The 25,490-nt window shown below is 41.1% G+C and overlaps 2 protein-coding genes across 2 annotated transcripts in view; one reads left to right on the top strand and one right to left on the bottom strand.

Annotated features, from left to right (window-relative positions):
- Positions 1-1,295: 1,295 nt before the first annotated feature.
- On the bottom strand, positions 1,296-7,310 carry LOC124256645 (dynein regulatory complex protein 10-like). Its single transcript, XM_046690620.1, has 4 exons — positions 6,216-7,310; positions 4,753-4,986; positions 4,162-4,233; positions 1,296-2,213 (listed from the first exon to the last, which is right to left on the bottom strand). Exons 1-4 carry the CDS (start codon positions 7,086-7,088, stop codon positions 1,944-1,946), a joined length of 1,449 nt encoding a protein of 482 aa, XP_046546576.1. The 5' UTR covers positions 7,089-7,310; the 3' UTR covers positions 1,296-1,943.
- Positions 7,311-7,550: 240 nt separating this feature from the next.
- Positions 7,551-25,490, top strand: part of LOC124256644 (two pore calcium channel protein 1-like) — a 65,389-nt gene continuing 47,449 nt past the window's right edge. The window contains 7 exon segments of the mRNA XM_046690619.1: positions 7,551-7,630; positions 13,526-13,851; positions 21,121-21,234; positions 21,397-21,527; positions 22,288-22,376; positions 23,832-23,866; positions 24,615-24,673. Coding sequence (XP_046546575.1) covers positions 7,558-7,630; positions 13,526-13,851; positions 21,121-21,234; positions 21,397-21,527; positions 22,288-22,376; positions 23,832-23,866; positions 24,615-24,673 — 827 coding nt within the window. The 5' untranslated portion in view covers positions 7,551-7,557.

The raw sequence follows: 25,490 nt of genomic DNA, 5'->3' as shown, positions 1-25,490 counted from the left end.
ATTTGTCAATATTCTGGGTTCTCCACCCAAACATACAGATTATCTTTGTGTTCTGTAATATGTGCTCTGAAGTTCCACGACCTTGTACCACGAGGGCCAGTGGGTAGGCTGAGTGTCAAAGCACTCATCAGTACTCCTCTGATTACATCACACAAATGGTAATATTTCTCGTGCTCTACACGTTGCTTTAATATCAGTTTCATGAAGTTTATTCATATTAAAACTGAAGTCAGAAAAGGTAAAAACATGTTTTTGTCCATGATTAAGTTTCTTTTCAGATTAAATTTGATAATTAAAGCAATGTGTGGCATTGTGTGGTCCTGGGGTAGAACTCAAGTCACAAATCGGGTGAAGTTATGTAAGCAACGTCGAGCTCGGACAGTCCTTGGATGGGTGACCGTGTTTGGCAGCTTGACTCCTGAGAGTTTTTTGGACTTAGTCCTGCCCCACAAAGAAGCACATGTGATCTCACTTTAGGCAAGTGCCTCTGTTCACCCAGCAAGAATCGGGTACCCGGTTGGATAAAGTCATGTTACTATAATCTTCTAGCGCCTAACAGGCAGCTTGGGTTATCCGGGGCAATAATAATCAGATTCTGATTACAGCGTCCAGTGAGCAACAAGTCAGATGGATACTAGGCGCTATATTGTTATTATCCCCCGTAACGCATTTTGCGGGGGGTATTAAAATGGACTCCGTGCGTGTGTGCGTCCGTCCGTGCACATTTGTCTTTTCCGGAGCAGAACTCTAAAACCGTTCAATGTTTCTTCACCAAACTTGGCACATAGATTGGTCTGGTGGTGTACTGGTGCCTTTTGGTAGTTTTGGAATTCTGAATAAAATATTTTTGGCATTTCCATGGCAACAAGTTTGACTTAGACTGAAATTAGTGATAGTGCTCCTTTATGGAGCAGAACTTTAAAAACCTTTCAATACTCTCCTTCCACTTTTCTATATACACACCTAAATATTGACATAATCATAACTCGTAGACATATTCATGAAGAGTATTTTGCCATTGCGGGGGATATTGATGACTTTGTCTTCTTGTTGTTAATAAAAAAAATGACTTTTGCTGTCAACTGCAGTGCTGCAAACACTCAGTTATCCACATTTTCATCAGACATTTATACTGCTCAACAATCAATAACTCAACATGATTCTGTTCCAGTACACTATCAGATGCTATTTGTATGGCAACACTACCAAACAATCAGTTCCGTTCAGCCCCAACTAGACACCCAGAATATCTCTTTCAATAGGTGACATATTTAAAAAACATAACACGAGACACATAACATTTTGAATTTTTTTATTCAATACTGTGACTTGAAAAATACTTGATAATTATAAGTGGCACATTGTTTCGTGTGGCACAATCAGGTGTCATTTTTGTGTGGGTTTGGACATCATAGGCCATCAATGCTAATAGCAGACATACCTTTTCTTCATATACTTATCACAGACTATGGATATCAAGGGTTAACAATACTGTTGCAAATTATACATAGGTTCATCTAATAAACGATGAATTATTGAACTCAATGTTATACATTATATTTGACTTCAGATGCCAATAGCTACAGGAGGATAAATGCAACAAAATGTGTAACAAACGTTTTCAAATCAAAATTATCAACACAAAGCACGCACGAACTCGTCTACAAATAGGTTAACATTGAGAATATGTGTTACTGGCATAGATACCAATGGCATGGACAGATAATGACAAACACAATGTTTTATCTTGGTACAGTATATACAAGGCAAGGTAAAAAGCAAAAACTGGAAGATTAGGTGAAATAAGTATTTACCAAAACATTTGAATACCCATATAACAACTTTATAAAAAAAAATAATAAATAAACATTTGAAAATTCTCAGATTTAACTTTTCTCCACACTTTTGGATTATAAGATATAAATCTGTCTCCTGCACTTCCTCTACTTCTTCTTCTTCTTCCCACCACCCTTCTTCTTCTTGGACTTGAGGGCCTTTCGGACTTTGAATGACCTCCAGAATGCCTGGATGGTTGTGGCAGCCTTCACCATGAGAGCCAGCTCCCTCTCTGCCTTCTCGCGCTTCTCCCGGGCCAGTCTTCTCTCCTCCATGATCTGCACGTACTCTGCCTCCAGGGTCTTGAAGCGTTCCTCTAGCTCGTTCAGCTGTTTCTTCTCCTCTGTGTAGATCGCGTCAATCTCCTCATACTCATCCTGAAAACAGAAATTAACAGTGAACATTTTGGTTCACACTATTGGATGGGAGTCTGGTTAACGTGTCATAGTTCAGTTGAAATATCTGCCTGCCCAGTTGTCTGAGATGGGCAGTTAACAGTCACAGAATGCACACCTGATAATTGTGTTGATTTGTTAACCATACGAATAAAGACATGTTCAACACATTTAGAGAATACCCCACGAGGTACGAGTGATTACGGGAAATATGTCCCGAGTAAAATTAATGTTCACTGTCCCGAAGCTTTAGCGATCTCGAATCAGTGCGACTACAGCACGGTCAATTCATCAATCAATCGATGAAATTTATAGTATGAATGATCGTCGTGATGTGAAAGTAGTTCCGACATCCAATGAAAGTTTACAAATATTCGATCGACCAAACAATGTCGAGAATCACTTAACTGCACACTGTGCAAATATCAAAAAGATATTACACGGGATGTCCTCACCCGTATGGGTAATAATACTAAATAGTTGACATTAGCTGAGAGACTCATTTGTGACTGCTCAAAATGCTGCTGTAGCCAAAGCTAGCATTTATAAAACTACATGAACTTTTGGAGTGACATCTCCCCTCACTGCAACAGTGCAGAGACAGCATTATGCGAGGAGGCCAGATATTGTGTTGAATGTGTTGTGCTGAACTGTTTAACTGACTGTGATTTTATTATCATTTACCAGGAGTTGGACCCACCTGCACAAAGTGATCTCAGTGATGTGGAAATAACTCCCATGCTCATACTTCCACTTAAGTAAGTCATAGTGCTAAGACTGCTTTGTGCACCTGGGCCCTGGTTCATTTAGTTTGGATTACACTGTGTGCGTGAGTATGGCTCTACGCCGCTTTTAGCATTATTCCAGCAATATCACAGCGGTGGACACCAGAAATGAGCTTCACACATTGTACCCATATTGGATTATGCTGGCAACTGTTTATTTGGGCAGGTAACCATTGTAAATATTAGGGCTGCAACGAATACACTATGTGGTGAATATGATACGTATCATGAATTTTGGGTAACGAAATATGAATAATTATTCATGAATACAATATTGTAGTTAAGTGATTGAAGCACTTTATGGAATGCCCATGTTGACAGTTTTGATTTGTCACTGCAATAACCAGTGATCTCATGACACTCAAATTTGGTATGTAATAGTTATAGTCGACAGTACCATGTGCAGTCTTGGCAAACTAACATGACTTGCACTACTGCAATGCTAGTACATGTTCCATTCTTGCATATCTCACTTTGGAAAGGACATAAGGGTTCAAGTAAAACATGCTCCCTTAAAAAAATCGTAAATATTTGTTAATATTCGGTTCTGGTAACCACAAATAACGAATTGAATTCATGAAGGGCTACGGTTCGATTCAGCGAATATGCGAGTGAATCGTTACAGCCTTAGTAAATATTACACCGTTTTTAGCATTATTCCAGCAATATCACGGCAGGGGACACCAGAAATGAGCTTCACACATTGTACCCATATTGGATTATGCTGGCAACTGTTTATTTGGGCAGGTAACCATTGTAAATAACCAATCACACAGTCTGGCAAGATGTTTTGTAAACAGTCAGCACTTCTTAGAGCAATTTTCAAAATCACGGCTTTCTCCGGTTCCTTGACATGTCCTGCCATGGAATGTGGAGATGTACATAGGTTCGACATAAATCTTAAACTTTTTCAAATAAGGATCCCTTTCACTCCATGCATCATTTCAAACACTTCTTGAACAGATTCTACTACAGGTATCAAAATGCCAGTAGACCCTAAAATAATTGCCCAATTTGTGCATTTGTTAGATACAAACTCCTGGGTCCAAAGGATTTGTTTGTCATGTCAGTAGGTAATGATTCAAAGCTTTTCTCTTGTGTTAAAACACGGAGAAACTATTTTTAATCAATTAGAGAAAATTCACCTGTCGTTCTCCCATGTCCTGGTCATATTTCTGAATCCAGTTCTCAACTTCAGTTTCAATCTTGAACTTCCTCTGGAAATGAAGAAATCATTAAGTTAGAGGTGCAGACACTTTAATTCGTTACTTTGATTTTAAGAAGAAACATACTCACATGTTAATGGTCTTGAAACAGAAGATTAACCACCTGTCATAGATCATATTTCCCAAAATGACTGACAGCTTTGATATAGACGTAAATGGAGAGAGTGAGTAAGTATGGTTTTATGCCACTTTTAGAAAAATCATGGCAGGCAACACCAGAAATGGGTTTAACACATTGTACCCATGCTGGGAATCAAACCCAGGGCTTCAGCGTGATGAGCGGACACAGTAACCATTAGGCTACCCTACCGCTCCAGATGGAGAGAGGTTAATATGCATGTAAACAATATTTTTATAGTCGTGCTACGAGCTGTTGCAAACCCTCGATGAGTAATGAAATTGCTTACACTAAGCACTTCTTGGCTTACACTGCACTCCTAGTATCGAACTATTAGTAAAAGCTGGTAATGAGGCAGAAAGTGTTTGGAAAACACAGTCAGTGACCCTTACCCTGCGAAGTTCTTGCTCACTCTCCCGGTGTTCCATGGTGAGGTTCTGCAGCTGCGTTCGCAGCTGGTTCATCTCCTGCTGCAACTTCTGCCTCTTCCCGTCACTGTTCTTCATGTCAGCAGCTTCCTGTTTCTCTGCCTCTGTTTTCACACGACGGATGTGTTCCTCAGAAAACTTTTCTATCTGATGCAGATCAGCCTGAAGGCGGCGGATGACATCATTTTTCTTGCGGATCTGAAAATACAGTTTATTCCAATGTTAAACCATTCATTACTTCTAAACATATTTGCACATAATTATATTTAGATAATTAAATATCTTAAGCAGTACCTTTAACATGTGATATGAAAGATAAAATACCTGTGGAATAATCTTTAACCATGGGCGATCATTTGGAACTAGTGGTGGTCCGATTAATTGAAATAATCGAAGATTGGTCGCAGTGACTAAACGACCAAGTAATCGAACATATTTTCTCATAATCGAACACCAATCTTGAAACACTTGTTTGCATCAGCAATGTTTTTCACAAGGTTGGTTTTGTCTGTGTCATTAAGTTTACATTTCATAAGCACTACAAGCTCGTTCCAAGTCATGATTGAATTTATCTTAAAGAATCCCGGAAATCTGTGTTCCTAACATACTAATCTTCCTTTAAATATGCGAAATTTGCAAATGGACTTTGTGCAATTTGGAAAAATCCAAATTACTACATGTTTTTTCTTTATTTTTTTTGTGTGCATTAAAGATAACAGGAACATTTGATAAATGACACGGTTGTAATGGACCATTCATCAGTTATGAGATTTTAACCAATTCCCAACACTATTTGGAACTGCAAAATTGACGAACTTTATGGATAACAACTTCTTTATTACGAGAGTGCGACGTTTCATTACAGATACTTCTACCGCTGTCAAACTTCCCAGCTTCTAAAATGCCACTCAAAGAAGTTATTTGAAACTGACCAATTATAATATATGTTCCTTGATATATGTTGTTTAACTCCACAGTCCTTGAAGTTGTATTCTACTATCAACAAACAAATCAGTTCTAGACATGGTTTGGTACCGTAGCAGCACCTCCTGTTTTTCAAATCACCCAATATCTGCACTCAGATTTACACAATTCGATAGTAAATTTAATATTCTACATTTCTGTGTAATTTTATAGCTGAAGGAAGATCCAGGGCCACTAGTGCATTTTTCACATATTTACTTTTCTGGCCTTGTAAAAATGTGCACCAGAAGTTTTGTGTTACAACTCCCTGTGCTTCTCCTAGCAAAGTACACATAATAACAAAGCCTCTCACAGAAATAAGTGTATGCCCATTAACAACGGGCTGATGCTAAATTTCTCTTATTAGCAATGCGCCAGTACCATAATGGTGCAAATATGTCCCAGACTAAGGGTGCCATATGCCCATTAACTTAAATCCAAATATTTAACCATCAGCCACATACCTCTTCCTCCTTGTCATCTAATGCAGCCTTCAAATCTGTCTCCATTTTGTCAATAATAACAGCATTATTTCTTTCTCTTTGTGATATTTCATCCAGGTATGCCATCTTTTCTTTCTCCTCCCTGGGTGTAGTTAATAGCTTGCAAAGAAGTATTTCCTTCAGTTCATGCAGATTCCCACACAGCGTCTTACAATGGGCATCCCTTTTCTTGAACTCAGCAGTAACTGCATTCATGGCTGCGGGATTGATGCTGAAACATCGCAGGATGTTCTTGCATGAGCTACTCAACTGATGAGCAACATAGGTCAGGTTCCTCCTCATGTTTTCTGTTTGGCTGTCAATGCTGGCAAACGAACCCGCACTTGATGCGCTAGACGGTCGTACAATCGACTCTCCTTGAGTTTCTTCCCTATCAAGCTCATTCTGACCTTCCTCCTCTACTGCCTCTGTAGATTGGGTCTTCCCACTCCGGATTCGTTTGGCCAACTGTTGATCCAGCATATCACGTATCTCCTGGTAACTTTCCTGAATCCGATAATGTTGTTCCAGGAGTTCAACCAGCTCCTGTCCAAACGATATGCGAAACCTATCAAGGTTTTGAAGGATGTGAGGGAGCAGAGTGATGACTTCCACTCTTCTGATGGTTTCCTCAAACACTGTCATAACCCTCTGTGACTCAATGGTTGACAACTTTTTCCTAGTAGGCTCAAGAGCCCGGGATGGGTCAATTCTAAGTTTCCTTAATCCAGCCTTAGGTGCCATAGTTGGTGGAGGTCTTGGGACTGTTTGTGCCTGAAGACGAATCTGTAACGTTGGTTCCACCTGAGGCTGTGTAACTGTCACCACATCGGTGACAGTCATTGCAGCTGCCATCTTGAATGTTTTGTGCAATGATAATTACGTATAATAGAATTTCTTAAAATAATAGTTCATACATTACTGGAGACGGAAGGTAGTATGAACTGTTATATCTTTGCGTTCCTGTGTTCACATGTTGGTCGCTTATGTCTGTAGAGTCAAACAACTGGCATCGTTTTCACTGCATCTTGGCCATACAACCAACTAACTACCCATGTTGATTATCATACTTCCCATGACAACAAATAATCCACAATCATTCCGTATTTGATGAATGAACATTGAAAACTGGGGATATATTAACACGAGAATTGACTTTTGTCTATCTTTCATTACCAAAACAATATATTTTGTAGCATAGATGTCTGTTTTTGACTTAGTGTGTTTAATACAAAGCACTCCGCTGTTGTTAACGGACTACTTTTAAGAAGCGGAAATGCATCGGTTCCCAAGGTCAAGGCCATGAGGTCAGGGGTCGTTCAAAATGGCGGAGGTGTTCGAAAGCCCCCTTATCAGTGTTCGCAGTGATCATGGGAGGCGTCGGACACACAGCATCAGTAAGATATGGTCAAGGTCTTCTTTTGTCTGATGTAGCCTACCTTTATCTCGTGCCTTCATACACATTACCGTGGATCATCTGTCACCCTAGTTTGCCTTGTTTATAGTAGCGGCTATTTGACAGGATGTATACAGGGATGACAGATAAGTTTTCCCAAAGTTTTGAGATAGTTATCCGCAAACAGTATATTTATGATTTGTGGTCATAATGATGAGGTGGTGTTATTAACTGTTGATCTTATGCTAAGTAGTTATTATTTATTTGTGACATTTAAAACCCACTTTCTTTGCCTGTGTAGTATTTGTTTACCTGTGATTATGTAATGCACGTGGTGTAAGTACCCGAATTGAACTGACACTCAGCTTTAGAGTTCAAGTACATGGACACGTTTACAATTATTACAATGTCTCAGAGAGTGATAGTCTTTGCTGCTCATTTTTGTGCATTCCAGTTATTGCTGATGCAAACAAACCAATCTGTTAGGCAATTGCTGTGATGGGGTCCTAGAGTCTAAGACATGCCACACCATCTGTGACTGTAGGACTCCATCTCGGCTCTTGGCTGTACAATCTTCAGCGTTAGCATTGCAGAAAGGGAAACTAATGTGGTTCAGGAACTGTGAGACAGACTAGTTTACAGGTTTACATGATGTGTACTGACTTATAACAATAAATTGAAATGACATTTCCGTCATGTTTGAAGTTTAACTAGATAATCAAAGGTATGGGCATGCGTATTTTCACAAAGGCACACCTGAATTATCTGTCTGGTGTTGTATGACACGAAATAAAGAAGTTGTTATCCACAAAAAATTGTTCTATATGTCGTATTTTACTGTGAGTGTGATAGTACATTGTTAATTCTGAGGGTTTTATAAAACATTGGGTAGATGTAGGCAATGTAGTGAGGAAGTACGGTATCCTTTATAGGAGAGCCATGGTGGTAACTGACAGTCAAGGCAGGACCAAACAACATGATGTAGCAGGGGTGGAAATAACTTTAAAATAGCTAGTGTACTCCCGTACAGTGGCACATGTTAAATCACTTGCCCTGATAATTTTTCCACTATACCGGCGGTTTTTTGTTGATTTTTTAAATAAACAACATAATTAATATTGGAAAGTCAACTAGACACCTGTACAGTGTGATATACAAATTTGCTTGCCCGACAGAAAAAAACACTGGACTCGGGCGTCGGGCAATGGGTTATTTCCACCCCTGTGTAGGATCATGTCTTGAGTCTCAGTCCCCATCATGTCTTGACTGACAACAACCTGAAATTTTACACAAACAAAGCCTTGTCATTAATGTCAATAAGGACCTGATACTTGGAATGCACGAGGGTGTTATTTTTGTATGAATGACTGACTATGATATTAAGCTAAAATACCATTGGATAAATGTTCCATATTTGTTATTTCTTGATGTTTATGCATATTTTTCTCTAAATAAGAACAGCTTTTCATAATAAAACTGGTGTCAGGGGAGGAAAATGTTCAGGGGAATAATTATCGAAATATCCTTGGTATGGAATCAAAGGCCACAGAAAAGTTGCTTTGTAGAAACCAATTTACTGGGTGGACTATTTCTCTTTGTATGCACCGTGTTGAGGTGAACCTGCATTGCTTATCTGTATGTAGTCTGGGCAATTAATTAACCAACACTTCAGCTCTTGATCATTGGTGCTATAAATAAACTAGTACTCATTTTGTTGATAATTACTAATTCAGATAATTAGCACTGTAATGGTAACTGCTTTTTAATATGCACATTTCTCTCTTTACCTGCCTCGTGGTATGGTGAAATTTCATATAAACATGATAAATCGTGTGGTTTTGTTTCACCTTTTTAAGTGAGAGTTTCATTCTTCATGGTTAGGAATACGCTTTGTCATTTTGTTATAAAACACACAATTTTGTGCCATTGTTTTGGACCAGTACATTTTATCTCTCAAACAAGTGTTATTTTAGAATTGGTTTGATGTTTCTTCTCCCCTGTGTAAAGATCATACTGATGTGATAGTTTGTCTCAGTTGGGAGAATGGAGTGGCTTCAATATAGGTCTTACTCGTCATGCGTCCATGTGTCATCAGCATTAAACATGTTGAACAATGCATAATCTGTTCACTTCTAACTATCGCTCAGTATGTCACTCTTATATTTGCAGTGTCCTCTGCACTCTCACTCACCCACCCACTAACACCCACCCACCCACTCACACCCACTCATTCAGTAACTCACTCACCCGTACCCACCCACCCACCCACTTACTCACACCATCCAACTCACTCACCATCACTCACTCACCCCCACTCACTCACTCACTCACCCCCACCCAATCACTCACTCACCCCCACCCACTCACTCATACCCACTCACTCATACCCACTCACTCACTCAAACCCATCCACTCACTCACTCTCCCCCACCAACTCACTCACTCACCCACTCACTCACACTAATGTCAGCTAACCATGCTGTGTTGCTTGATAGATTCAGTTGGTATCATTGTGATTATTAAATGGAAATAAGTTTGCTTGTTGAAATTTGAATTCAGTCTTACTTAACTGTTGTATGTTGCCATGCTATTTATATGCATCTGCATGATCTATGTTGTATAATGAGTCAGTGATGGGCTGAGACATATCCTTCCTGACACTCTTTCCTGATCTTAGCTTGCAGTTACCATGGTAACAAGATGATTCTCATCTTGAAAATCCCAAAGTTAATCTTGAACTTTGTATGTACAGAGCTGAATGTTGAAAACAGTTAATGATGATACAAGATCAATAGACAATTAATAAAATATATGAAAACACACAGCATAGTTTTAGGCTTACCATGTTTACAGTTCTGCAGGGCAGTTCTATGAGTCAAATAAGTGTTAGCAATAATCAGTAAATTAATACAAAAGTACGCTCACAAATCTTTAGAAGTTTTCACAGTCCATTCTTGAATCCAGCATAGTATTGTAACCTGGCAAGAAATCTAATCTTTCAACTTGGTGTCCAATCTGGAGTAACTGGGTGTTAAATCTGGACATGCTGGGTGTCCAACCTGGACTTACTTGGTGTTGAATCTGCACTAACTGGGTGTCCAATCTGGACAAACTGGTGTGGTGTGTTAAGCCACTTTGCTGTGTGTTATAAATGTAGGCCACTGGGCCATGTCTTAAGCCACTGGGCCGTGTGTTAAGCCACTGGGCAGTGTGTTAAGCCACTGGGTCGTGTGTTAGGCCACTGGGTCGTGTGTTAAGCCACTGGGCCGTGTGTTAAGCCACTTGGCCGTGTGTTAAGCCACTGGGCCGTGTGTTAAGCCACTGGGCCGTGTGTTAAACCACTGGGCCGTGTGTTAGGCCACTTGGCCATGTGTTAGGCCACTTGGCCATGTGTTAAGCCACTGGGTCGTGTGTTAGGCCACTTGGCCATGTGTTAAGCCACCGGATCGTATGTTAGGCCACTGTGTCGTGTGTTAAGCCACTGGGCCGTGTGTTAGGCCACTGGGCCGTGTGTTAAGCCACCGGGTCGTGTGTTAGGCCACTGGGTCGTGTGTTAGGCCACTGGGTCGTGTGTTAGGCCACTGGGTCGTGTGTTAAGCCACTGGGTCGTGTTTTAAGCCACTTGGCTGTGTGTTATAAATGTAGGCCAATGGGTCGTGTTCCAAATGTAGGCCACTCAGCCGTGTTGTACACATGTAGGCCACGGATGTGATATTATGGTGATATACAAAGTTACTCGATTGAGGATCAGCAGAAGTCTAATCTAGGCTTACTGGGTGTCTAATCTGGACTTACTGGGTGTCTAATCTGGACTTACTGGGTGTCTAATTTGGACTTACTGGGTGTCTAATCTGGACTTACTGGGTGTCTAATCTGGACTTACTGGGTGTCCAATCTGGACTTACTTGTCTAATCTGGACTTACTGGGTGTCTAATCTGGACTTACTGGGTGTCTAATCTGGACTTACTGGGTGTCTAATCTGGACTTACTGGGTGTCTAATCTGGACTTACTGGGTGTCTAATCTGGACTTACTGGGTGTCTAATCTGGACTTACTGGGTGTCTAATCTGGACTTACTGGGTGTCTAATCTGGACTTACTAGGTGTCTAATCTGGACTTACTGGGTGTCTAATCTGGACTTACTAGGTGTCTAATCTGGACTTACTGGGTGTCTAATCTGGACTTACTGGGTGTCTAATCTGGACTTACTGAGTGTCTAATCTAGACTTACTGGGTGTCCAATCTGGACTTACTGGGTGTCCAATCTGGACTTACTGGGTGTCTAATCTGTACTTGAGGGTCTCTAACCTGGAGTTACTTGGGTGTATACATGTCCTAATGGTAAGATGTTGTAATTGTAGATGCTGATTGTTGTGTTATCAGCTGATTGTGATATTGATATGAAAATAATATGCACTAGATGATCACCCCGTGATAGGTGACACTGGTGTTGTAGACAGCTGATAACATACCTCCTGATAGTGATACAGCGCTGGCAGAGGGCCGGATGTGTGTAGTTGACGTTAGTCTGTACGTCACTGATGCTTATCCTATACTGGGTTGACTTGGACAAGTTTCGGAACACTGTCGTTTAGGGTCAGGATGCTGTGATGGACATCATCAGCTGGTTCGTAATTTAGTTTTGTGTGCTTCAAATTGGTTGAATTTGTGTTACATCTTTATATGATGATTGCCGGCGTATATCTGAACGTGCCAGTCATGATGAAGATCTAACATTTCCTTCTCAGTCTTGGGCTATTGTGTAATCGTTGTGGTTTATTACCATGGTTACCATGACAAGGCTTTCTCCCTGCTTGTGAAGAAAGTGCCCTTAGCTGTCAAGTGGGAAAAAAATTAGTGTTGTTGTTTTTTCTTTCAAAATTTGAATGATTATTTTATTGTTCAAACTTTCTATAACATGATTGTGAGGTATTTGAACACAGTATGTGGAGTTTGGATTCAGTACAAAATATGATAATGATGATGATCATCATCATCACCATCATCATCATCGTCATCATCATCGTCATCATCACAATCATCATCACCATCATCGTCATCATCATCATCATCACAATCATCATCACTGTCGTCGTTGTCATCATCATCATCATCATAATCATCCAGTATATTTCCTTTCATTAGGATGATTAGTGAAATACATAAGTCTACAGTGACACATACTAACCCTGACTAACATGATTAATGCTCATATTACATTAATATATATTTTTTAACATGTAAAAGATAGAATATTGATCATTTTGGTCATTTTTGTCATGATACTCTTGGTTGCACAATGGTTCAACAATGGTTTCGTTATCTCTGTTATCAGATCAGGCATGGTTTTTGTCTGTTTCCATGTTGACTGACTCAACCTTGCCGGCAGTCATGTGCCATCACATGTCAGATTGTGTGTCATTGTCCACAGCAGATGTTTACCTATCATCTACCCAGACAGAAGTCATTACAAATCTCCAGTATCATTACTAAATACTATGTCGTGGTGTAGCTTCGTGTCTGGGTGGGGTGGGGGGTGTTTAGCCTAATGGTTAAAGCTTCGCTCTTCGTGCTAAAAAACCATGGTACGATTCCCCACATTAATACAATGTGTGAAACGCCTTTCTGATGTCCCCTGCCGTGATATTGCTGGAATATTGCTAAAAGCGGCAAAAAATCATGCTCACTCACTTTGTGGCCTTGTGGCCGAGATTATTGCTGTTACTCTCAACTCACCCAGACTTATTTAATCCCAGGTCACCATGAGCATCATGATGTGGTTTGCCATAAAACAACATACAATCTAAAATGATGATTATGATGCGGATGTAGTATTAAATTCTAAATGCATGAAAAAAATCACACAGCGATAATGTTTGTGTAATGATTTTGCAGATGACCCCGAACTTGACATTGCCTATGAATCGGGGAACATGGCATTTGACATACCCACATCATACGAAGATGCTGACGAACAGCTCCGCGAGATTAACCGCCGCAAACGCTGGCATTTGAATTACCAAGAGGCAGCCATCTTTCTGCAGGAAGGGGAGAACAATGACAAGTACTACACCCATCCCCACTCCCATGATGCACTGCCAGCGTACGAGGTGGCCCACAACCGCTGGTTCTATGTCCTGGACTTCTTGGCGGCCCTACTGGTGCTGGGTCTGGCTTTGTGTGAGAGGCCGGCCGTCAGCTACCTCAGTCTACCTGTCGGGGTAACATCACCTTGAATTTTTCAACTTTTGTTACTTTTCATGGCTGGATGTTAGGGGCACTCTGGGTAGGTTGATTTACACTAGAGGAAGGGGTGGGTCAAGAGGTTAATACTGGGGATATGGGGTAGAGGTTTATTCTTTGGGGATGTGGATAGACATTTATACTGGTAGAGTGTGTGTTTTATACTGGAATGAATGTGGAAGAGATTTATACTGGAGGAATGTTGAGAGATTTATACTGGAGAAGAATGTGGAAGAGATTTATACTGGAGATGAATGTGGAAGAGATTTATACTAAAGAAAAGAGATTTATACTAAAGAAAAATGTGGAAGATATTTATACTGAAGAAAAATGTGGAAGGTATTTATAGTGGAGAAATATGTGGAAGATATTTATACTGGAAATGAGTGTTGAAGAGAGATTTATACTGGGGCCAAATGAAAAAAATGTTGTGGTTCCGATTACACCTCTTTAAAATTTAGGGTAGGTAGGTAGGAATTATTTTTACATACCGGTATTTTTTTTAGAAGAGAAGTATAAACTAATATTAGTAATAACACATGTATCAATGTGTAATTGTTTATTCAATCAAGCTTGCATCCAATTTTTCCTTATCCTGACTCATGCTATTTGCTTGTCTTCTTCTTCTTGCTAACACAGTGGAACACTTGTATTTCCCAATTGAAGCTCCCTTCAATGTAAAATCACTAATTAGTACTCACCACGAGTTATCTTTCCCCTCGAAAGCGCGGGAACGAGGGCCACCTCTCACCATGTGCCTCACTCTCTCCTTCTTCTTCCAGTGAGCAGGACGTGAGAGCTCTGTGTCTCCCTACACACTATATCCTTTATTTATATTTAGTTTGTTACCTCTTATATTCATCTATAGAGGTGTAACTAGTATCCTTATTCAACATGCATTGATATTTATTCGTGTTTCTGCTGCTTTATTCACGGTCCGCCGGTTTGCTCAGCAGATTGCGCAATGAAAATCTGCACTGTTTGTAAATTACGCTTTTCTGCTGCCGATCCGCATTTAATATGTCCTAGTTGTACAACGCCATGCTCTATTGTTTCACGCTGCAATTTATGTATTAAATTGTCTAATTCTGCCTTTGATAAATATTTATATTGCATCTTGAGACGTAAGCAGATAGATCTCGAAACAGTCTTCAGTCATGGCTGATAGATCAGAGTCAGATATACCCTGTCAACTGTTGGCGGATCTACCCTCTCTACCGCCTGGTGTTCCGCCTGAGTTACCTTCGGGGGAGAAGCGGGACGAGTCCGCTATATCCAAGAAGCGACCTGCATCCCAGGACATTCCATCATCACAGTCTAAGACTAGGAGAGCTCCCAGCCGCTACAACGTGCTTCCGCACTCCCCAGGGCTACAGCTTCATCGAAAGGGAAACCCACGAAGGCTACTAAAAACTTTTCATCTGACATTCTTCCTGTTTCAGAATTGTGTTTATATGATGATGACATTCCGATTATCATTCCAGATGTACGGCATAAGAAGCGTCCAGTATCGGCTACCGTCACTTCAGCGCAGATCAACACGCAACCAGAGATGCCTACGCTGACGGCTGAGATTCTAACTGAGGGTCCCGTCGACTACCATAGAGAGGGCAGCCTCAACGCCAGCGCAGACCGTCCCAGACGACCTGGTCAGCCAAATTATGATGTTGATGGAAGACCGATACGGTTTACAGAGGCCTCAGAGCCGCGGGCCCCAGAGCCCAACCCATAATAAGTCATGTAGGGCCCCAGAGCCCGCTATGACTTCGCGTAGGGCCCCAGAGCCCACAAACGCGCCTCCACGAAGGGCAACCCAGCCCGTATCAAAGCCTTCGCGAAGAACGTCCCAGGCCGCCTCCACGAAGGATCCAGATCCTCACCATTCGCTAAAGGGCTTCACGGAGGAGGAGTGCTTCACCGAGCTCAGACCCTGAAGAACACAGAGGTCGCTCATGGGCAAGCTCCTATATAATGATTCGGACTCTGACTCGACACCTTCATGAAGGCCTTCACGAAGGTTAAGTGGCTCCAAGTCATCTTCATCCAGAAGATCTAGAAGGGATTCATCGAGAGCTTCACGAAGCCACCAGCGTTCGCCGAGGAAGTCTCCTCCAAGGTCTCCCTATACTAGCCACTCGTCAGTCCGTTCACCACAATCTTCTCGTCGATCTTCTTACAGATCTAGGACTCCACCTCACTCTATTATATGTGATCCTACGTCAGAAGAGGAAGGAGGTATCGTATTCTCGGATGCAGAAATTAGATACTGGATGGTGAATGGATTGGAACTTACTTCCCCGTCTAAGAACGAGAACTCAGTTCATACTTATTTGATGAAGGAAGATGATGCGGACACTATCTCCTTACCTCCTATTGACCCAATAGCAGCGGTTCCAGCTAATCTGGATACAGTCTTTACCAAATCTACGAAGTTTCAGTCAACACATTTCCCGGTTTTCAACGCCAAGAAGTTTGCAGGCCACAATATGGACTCCTTTTTCAAGGCTCAAGATATTGATGAGAACTTAATCAGAAGTTAATCAGCGATGCCAAGTCCAGGAATTACAGAATAGACGATCGCAAACTAGCCCAGTTGGATACCATTTCTAGGAGAATGTTTTTTGGATTGAATAGATCTAGAACTGTCAATGAAACCCTCATCACCAAGTTCAAAGATTCTACAGAGGAAGAAGATAGGATGATCTACTCGGCTCTACTCATGCAGAAAAGAGACCAACAGTTCCTTACAGATCACTTGTCAGCACTTACTGCAGCTACTACCATGGCTCGTCGTCAGGGTCTACTAGCCTCCTGCAATTGGGGTAATCAATTTACGGAATCCCTCTACGCTGCCCCGTGGTCATCACCTTTGCTCTTTGGTGGTAACATAGACAAGGTCTCCAAAGAGGTGTCTAAGGACTCTAGAGAGGTGCTTATGATCAAGTCCATGGATACGTTAGCTAATGTCATTAAGCAAACATCCTTGAGATACTCTGGCAAGTCTAAATTCTCTGGACTACAGAAAGCACGGGACAAGAAATTGGCTACAGCAAAAGGTCCCAAGGAATCTTTTCGTCGCCCATACAGCAATTTCAGAGGAGGATCAGCAAGAGGCAGGTCATCCAGAGGTTTCCGCGCTTTTAAACGATGAAATACAGGTTCGGATCGACTGGAGTCTTCCACCCCCAGCCGTTCCAGTACAACCTTCTCAAGTGGGTGGACGCCTTCAGCTGCACTGGGAAAACTGGGGATTCCTACAAGATCCTTATGTATCCAACATCCTACAGCACGGATATCAAATACAACTCAAGGCCATACCTCCGTTGACAGTCATCCCTCCAAGGTTCGACTTCCAACCGGCACAACTACCAATGTTAAGAGAAACGGTAGCTACTCTTTTAAACAAACAGGCCTTAGAAGTTCTGGATCAGCGAAACATTGTACCAGGTTTCTACTCCCCAGTTTTCCTAGTGCCCAAGAAAAATTCCAAGGAAAAGTTTCGTCTCATATACAACATGAGCATCTTCAACAGAGACTATCTAAGCAAACCGCCAGCGTTTCGCATGATACACTTACCGCAACTTCGGTACTTAATTCGTCCCAGAGATTACATGGCCAGCATAGATTTGCAAGACGATATCTACACATTCCGATTCATCCAAGTTCAAGGAAATATCTAAGATTTATCCTAGACGGAATACATTACCAATGGAAAGTACTTCCCTTTGGAATCTCATCGGCCCCTTGGGTATTCACAAGAGTGACGAAAACCTATTGTCTCATACCTACATCGTCAAGGTCTTCGCAGCGCTTTTACCTAGACGACGGGATACAAGTGGATCCAGATCCACAGCGTCTCAGACTACAGCTGAACTTTATAATCAAGTTACTAACTCAACTAGGATGGTTAGTAAATCTACTCAAGTCAGACCTAGAACCAACGCAAGATCTGTAATTTCTAGGTATACGATTTCTAACAGCCCAGAATCGTATATAGTAGTCCCGAGGACAGATGGATCAAGATCCAACAGTTAATCCCACAAGCCTTACTCTCCCTCTACCACTACGACAGTGGCAGAGCCTATTGGGACTACTCACATCAGCTCAAGACTTGACAGTCAGAGGCAGACTTCACCACGTCCGCTACAAGTCCTCATCAATGCGCATCTCAAGACCCTCTACCGCTCAGTCTACCAGATCACGCCAAACCTCATCTACTTTGGTGGACCAAGAGATTGAATGTTTGCGTGAGGGCGCCTCCTTAATAGAGCCGAATCGAAACACATCTCTCGTGACGCTGCGCCACTACAAGGTTGGGGAGCCCACCTTGCCAACAGGACAGCGTCAGGCCTATGGAGCAATCAAGAGAGCAAGTTACACATAAATCTGCTAGAGATGCAAGCAGTCATAAACGCCATAAGTCACTGGAGCAACCTACTACAGAACGCCAGTTGATGATTCACACAGACAATTCGACAGTGGCGCTTTTATGTGAACAAACAAGGCTCAACAAGGTCACCGAACCTACTGTCTCTATGTTTCCGATTATTCGATCTAATCGACAATCTAAACATACATGTCAGAGCTTGCCACATTCCAGGAGCAAAGAATGTATTAGCAGACGCTCTCTCTCGGCACACCTACCTTAGACAGAATGGATGCTCCACACAGAGATATTCACTCAAATAATCAAGGAAATAGGATCTCCACTAGTAGACCTATTCGCCACTGATTCAACAAACAACTGACAACGCTCAGATCGCCAGTTCCAGACCCACTAGCATGGGCAACGGACGACTAAGCATATCGTGGAGGGACTCAACGCCAGACGCTTTCCCACCCACCAGCGTTAATCCCACAAGTCTTACTGAAAATCAGTCAAACGCAGAGCCTCCATCTGATTTTGGTCGCTACTACTGGCCAGCTTAGAGAACGTGGTTTCCAACTCTTATTCAAGAAATCGGACAACCAATTCTACAACTTCCAGAGTGCTCGAATCTGTTGATACATCCGCGACACCAAACAAGCGCATTGGAGAAAGCCAGAAGTATTCCAACTTCACGCATGGATTGTATCAAGGCATGTCTGAATAAGAGAGGTTATTCAGCCAGAGCGGCAAAAAGCAGTCACGCTTTGCCCTGCGCGAACTCAACTCGCAACTTATAACGATGACAAATGGCACAGTTTTGTCAATTATGCTGCAAAGAAAGGATTTACAGCCAGATATGCTACTCATCCTCAAGTGGCGGACTACTTATGTTATCTACGTCAGACTAAGAATCTAAAAGGCTCAACTTTGTCCACTTATCTTGCAGCAATAAGCTCTGTCATAACTATGAGAACGGGCGTCAAGCTAACCAAAACCCCAGAGTTACTCGCTTTGCTACGAGCATTCCGATTGGAGGATCAAAAACGGAAGTTTCACGCTCCAGCTTGGGATCTAAATATAGTGCTCCAACACCTCACAAGTGAGGCTTATGAACCGTTAGAATCTACATCGTTTGAATCACTGACTCAGAAAACATTGTTCCTGTTATCTCTAGCTACGGCTGCCAGGATGTCAGAGATTCACGCATTGGATTACGAGAGAACACGCTTTGATGATATTCATAACATCGTTCATCTGGGACTACGCTGGGATTTTATAGCCAAGAACCAATTGCCAGGTCAACCAGACAGATTATTCCACGTCCCAGCTCTCTCATCTATACTTGGACCTCATGATACGATGGATCTATCACTATGCCCAGTAAGAGCACTGAAAATATATCTCCACCGATCCAAACAGAGGAGAGCAATATTCAAGAGATTATTTATCCCTCTATCTACAGCTACATGCAGACGGAAGTCTCACGCACTACTATCTCCATTTGGATCAGAACTGTCATACTACGTGCCTTACAAGGCTGCAGGACTCGACCCCTCCAAGAGCATCTAATCCTCATGAAATTAGAGCTAGCATCTACACTTGCTCTACACGGCAACTGCTCTTTGAATACCATAATGGAGGGTTGTTTCTGGAGATCCGATATGGTGTTTGCCAACCACTATCTGAGAGATATCACCACCGAGGACATCTCAGGTATCCACCATTTCGGTCCCATGGTCCTCGCTCAACAGTTGACAGTTCCTCGGAGAAGATAAGTCAATCTTACAGATTTTATACTTATCTTATAACAGTACTAAATAGCTACATGCTATATATATTTTGCTTAAGTTCATTTTATTATCTTAAGCTCAGTACTATGGTTGTTATATCATACAATATATTAGCTAACAACTCTAAGGAGTTTTGCTATTATATATATTTAGCTTAAGTTTCATCATATCTTAAGCTCAGTATTATGGTCACATTTTAAAATGTATTAGCTAACAAACTCTACGGAGTTTTTGCTATTATATAGCTTAAGTTAAATTATATCTTAAGCACAGTACTATACTCATATAGCTTAAGTTTATTCATATCTTAAGCTTAGTACTTTGGTTACTTCATAAAAGTATATTAGCTAATAAACTCGAAGGAGTTTATGCTATCATATTAACAACTTAAGTCTATTAGTCTTAAGCTTTGTATTAATGTTGTATATACTTTTATCATATAATTATATTGTAATAACCCATGTATGGCAGCTGATAAGTTAGCAGCAGGAATTCATCAATTCAGTGCCTTTATGAAGTTCCCATAAGGGTTATTACAGTCATTACAGTTCAAAATCACTAATTATCCAAATCCAAAGTATTATATATTCCCACCTCCGTATCCGTCGGATTCTACAAGCAAATAGCATGAGTCAGGATAAGGAAAAATATGTAATTTTCTGAATAAAATTGATATTTTATACTTATCCTGACTCATGAGGTAAGCCCTCCCGTCCTCCCCACATAACACTTTGGATTTCCCTGTAAATTCAAGTGTTGGGCTCGCTATAAAAGGAGAGAGTGAGGCACATGGTGAGAGGTGGCGCCCTCGTTCCCGCTCTTTCGAGGGGAAAGATAACTCGTGGTGAGTACTAATTAGTGATTTTACATTGAAGGGAACTTCAATTGGGAGATACAAGTGTTCCACTGTGTTCGCAAGAAGAAGAAGACAAGCAAATAGCATGAGTCAGGATAAGTATAAAATATCAATTTTATTCAGAAAATTACATTTTTATATTGTTGAAGATAAATGTATACTGGGAAAATGCAGTGCCGGATGGCATGGGGATAATATATTTACTATATGGTGATGAGGTGCTTGTTTCCAGGTCCACGGATCTCTGGAACTTCTTGGCCTGCTCATTCTGAGTCTGGACCTGGGAATCAGAATTAAATGGCTGGGCTGGAGGACGTGTCTCCGTCACAAGAGGACCGTCATCAAGGTTAGTGGTTTCACCAGAAACTGAAATGTGACAAATCTAGATTTGACCTTTACTAATAATGACATGTAGCTCTTGTATTAGTGGGAGACATTTTTAACTCATTGTAACAGGTCTGTTTATGCACTTATGATTGTTTCCTAACAACTAGTTTTATGTCTGCAGGCTACAACACTGTTCATCATGGGCGTCGAGGCCATCGTGGTGCTGGTTAGGCAGACCAACCACTTCCGGGTCACCCGTGCCCTTCGACCTCTCTTCCTTATCCACTCACATTACTGCCGAGGGGTCAGGAGGTCAGTAATTGTGTTGTGATCTAATCGTGTCCACTGTGACCTGCAGTGACCACTGTCTGATAGCTGGTTTATTGGGCTAACTTTCACAGTGTTCTTGTAAATTATATAGGATATTCATGCAGGGCAGATGGGGACCTTACAGAGTTATGTCCCTTTGGCATGCCCGAAACTTTTGCTTATGGGTGTAAATCCTGTTCCTTCCTGATTGTCATCGTAGTGTCAGCAAAACAGTAGACATCTAAAACCAGGGCTCCAGATAAGGGCAGTATCGGCGTATGTACGGATATAAAATATGCACAATACGGTAGGAAATATTTTAGAAAATGTAGCAGATACGCACCACACCAATGCTGCACGGTCATAGAATCATTTACAGACGTATTTATCTGAAAAAATATTGTTTTATTGTTTATTGACCTTTTTACACAAGAGTAGCTATGTTGTGGTGCATATATGAAACGAAACACAAGATTACTGATCCGCCATTAAATTCCATTCAGTACTCAAAATGTACTCTTAAGGTTTTCCAGTACTCCTATATTGAAAAAATAAGCAGTACGTACTCCTGATGTTGAAAAATTATCTGGAGCCCTGTAAAACCTATACGACTTTCGTCTTTCCTTCAACTTCATGCTGACAAACTTGTCAACAACAATACCATCTCACCTGAGATTTTAAAGTTTGAAGCATGAAAAGAAGGTTTACTCTCCAAATGGTCTGATTCTCCCTGTGATCCCTGACCATGTGTTTCTGTTGACAGAATCTCCAGACAGGTGCTTCAGTCGATGCCGCCCATCTTAGATATGATATTCCTCCTCCTCTTCTTCATGCTCATCTTCTCAATCCTGGGTAAACATCTGTTATGTCCTCCAGACGGTAAACATATGTTGTAACATAGTTGTCCCCTGCCGGAAATGGGGACTATGTAACCAGCAGCGTACGTACATCCCGATTCTTGTAAACACCATATCTCATGTACTGTCGTACCCAATGTCTTCAAATTTGGTGACAGCCTACATTTGGGGACTATGCGGACACCATTCAGTTTGGGTGACCTTACCCTTATTTTCAAGGTCACCATGACACTTTGACCACTGTTCAAACTCATGTAAAGCGATATCTCATAAAACATTGCACCCAATGTCTTCAATTATGTTGACAGCCTACATTAGTACATATGTCGACACCAGTCATTAAAAGGTTGTATTGTCTTGGAAGATTTAGACATAATTTACAGTCACCTGTTTCAAATATAATACATGGTTAAAATATTGAAAAACTCAAAATTTTAGCGTCCGAGCTGAACAATAAATTGCCATTTCTTACAAATTTGATGTCAGGAATTAACCTAACGGGTATCAGGGAAGGGTAGGATAATAGTGGGTGTGGTACCTGGGTTAAATATTTGGACCCGTCCCAGTACTAAAACACACTGAAACTGACAGTGACTATGTGCATCTGCATCTATACATTGAAATCTACTATTTGTTATAACAGGGTATGTATCTCTTATTACACCCTAGAAGAGGTAACTAACTTAAATGCTATTGGACATTGTACCCATCATAATCATAGTAAAAATATTTATATAAGTTATTACGATGTTCTGCTGTTTGTTTGATTATTAAAGAAAACCCTGAATGTTTTAAACATCTGAAAAACCATGGATATGTACGATACACACCGTTCATTACAATCAGCACTGAATTTCGCTAGTTTACAACGTGATTAACCTGAGCTCAACAGCGGATTTGTTATATGCTATTGCCGATGACGTGAAGATGTGTGATTGCTGGGCAAATTTTTTCATGGGATACACAGATTACCCCACGGTTTAAGCAAATCTACGGTATAGCGAAGAGCGTTATTGCGAGGGAAGACTGTACCACCAAACATGGTAACTTGATGGTCTGACTTATATGTCACTGATCAGGGTCACTGTTATGTTATGTGCCACAAGGTAACTATCTGTTACCATTAACCGTTATACCACATAACTATCTGTAATAACTTATGGGCGGTGGGGTAGCCTAGTAGTTAAAGCGTTGGCTCGTCACGCCGAAGACCCAGGTTCGATTCCCCACATGGGTACAATGTGTTAAGCCTATTTCTGGTGTCCCCCGCCGTGATATTGCTGGAATATTGCTAAAAGCGACGTAAAACTAAAACTCAATCAGTCAGTCTAATAACTTATATACATGTATATGGCTAAACAGGGAAATATGAAATGGAATGAGATACTAGGAAACTAAATTTTACACAAATGTTTGTATGAGCTTTAAATTTGTTTTCTTGTTGCTTCAGGCTTCTACCTGCTGTCTCAGATAGATAACAACAGTGTGAGTATATACCTTGTGTGTTTAATTCCGCCATGTACAGCTACGATAGTGTCTCAATCAGGATCACTGATGTGCCACCATGGTTATGTTGCGATAGTTATAATGTCTCTGTTGTTATTGGGTCTGAAAACTTACAAGCCTGGGCCCCGTTTTACAAAACTCTCGTCGCGCTACGACTATCGTAAGTCAGTGTTACTCTATAGGGGGTAGGAATGCTACAAGGAATGTTACAAGATTTTATGCTTACGAGAGCTTTGTGAAACATGTTGTGGGGCAGGGCCTTCCTTAAACACACCATGATTTGCTGGGTTTAGTTAAGATTACAAGAGTAACCTCCCTTACCATCCTTGATCTCTCAACACTACTATATACATGTATGCTTATGTTTCAGGATTTCTTTCATTCTTCCACAAGAAGTTGACACATTCAGATGTAACGTAAATGTTGTTTAAATTGATAATTAAACCCCCAGTTTACTGTAACACGTTGATGTAATAGTTTTGGTTTTGCTGTTAGCATGAATATATCATATATCATATATCTGAAGGACAGGCAAGGATATGTGGTTTAACATCATTTAGCGTCATGGTTACAATAGGTCCTTAGCAACCTGTGTTTTTTGTAAGAGTGGACATTGTTGAATGTGTTGTTCAACAATCTACACAGTAAATGTTTTCATGTCATGTTTCCTGTGAGAACATGATCGTGTCACTGTTTGTTTCAGCCTGAAATTGTCTGTCTGTTTCAGTATTTCCAAACTATTCAAGACAGCTTCGTCAGTTTGTTCATCCTTCTCACAACAGCCAAGTGAGTGTGCACTCTCATCCTTCACCTTACATGCTGACAAAACATTAGTTGATGATACCTCCTATGACTACAAAGATTGGAGACCGCCTCCGTGGTGTAGTGGTTAGAGCGTCCGCCCGGAGTGTGGAAGGTCGCGGGTTGCATCCCCGGCTGCGTCATACCAAAAGACGCTAAAATATGGTAGTTGTTGGTCCCTGCCTGGCGCCCGGCATTATTGGATACAACAAGGACTGGTCGGCTCGGAGTCAGTATACTGTGTCTGAGTGGGGTATTCATGCTTCACTGCGGCATGGTATCTCAGTGGGCTAGCACTATAAAACCAGCTTAAGTCTGGGCTAGTACAAGCAGCCGCACATACACATACACATGCATGCACGTCGTCATATGAGCGAAATATTCTCAAGCACGACGTTAAACCCAATTTCACCTCACCTCACCTCACAAAGATTGGAACTATTCAGCTTTTAGCTAGTGATAGTGTTACCATGGTTACATGGGCTCAATTTAGTGCTTTGTTACTTGCACTGGTGCAACCCAATATTACAAAGTGCAACCTAGTTATTAGTGCAAGTCAATTTTTTAGAAATAAATCAACAATAAATCTAACATTATAAGCATAAATATGTCAGTTCATCTTTCTTCTAAACTATGAATAGCCATGGCACTGAAACATTGTTATTTATAGACACGTCTCGGCTATGACAGCTCTTGTAAACAGGGATCAGCTGTGTCTCTGTGTTGCTATGGTTTCATGGGTACTACATAATGGAAATATGTTTACGTGCACTGAAACCTCTGACGTTTCAACACACTACGT

Source organism: Haliotis rubra, unplaced genomic scaffold, assembly GCF_003918875.1.
Source record: "Haliotis rubra isolate DU_JTF1 unplaced genomic scaffold, ASM391887v1 Scf633, whole genome shotgun sequence".
Lineage (NCBI taxonomy): Eukaryota > Metazoa > Mollusca > Gastropoda > Lepetellida > Haliotidae > Haliotis > Haliotis rubra.
This window is presented reverse-complemented; position numbering and strand designations above follow the sequence as displayed.

Bases quoted from the DNA above. Each gene is read 5' to 3' on its own strand.
- LOC124256645 (XM_046690620.1), bottom strand. From the start codon at position 7,088: ATGGCAGCTGCAATGACTGTCACCGATGTGGTGACAGTTACACAGCCT. The intron at 4,987-6,215 runs GTATGTGGCTGA...CTGTATTTTCAG, and splicing joins TAGATGACAAGGAGGAAGAG to ATCCGCAAGAAAAATGATGT. The intron at 2,214-4,161 runs GTGAATTTTCTC...TTCTGTTTTCAG, and splicing joins AGGACATGGGAGAACGACAG to GATGAGTATGAGGAGATTGA.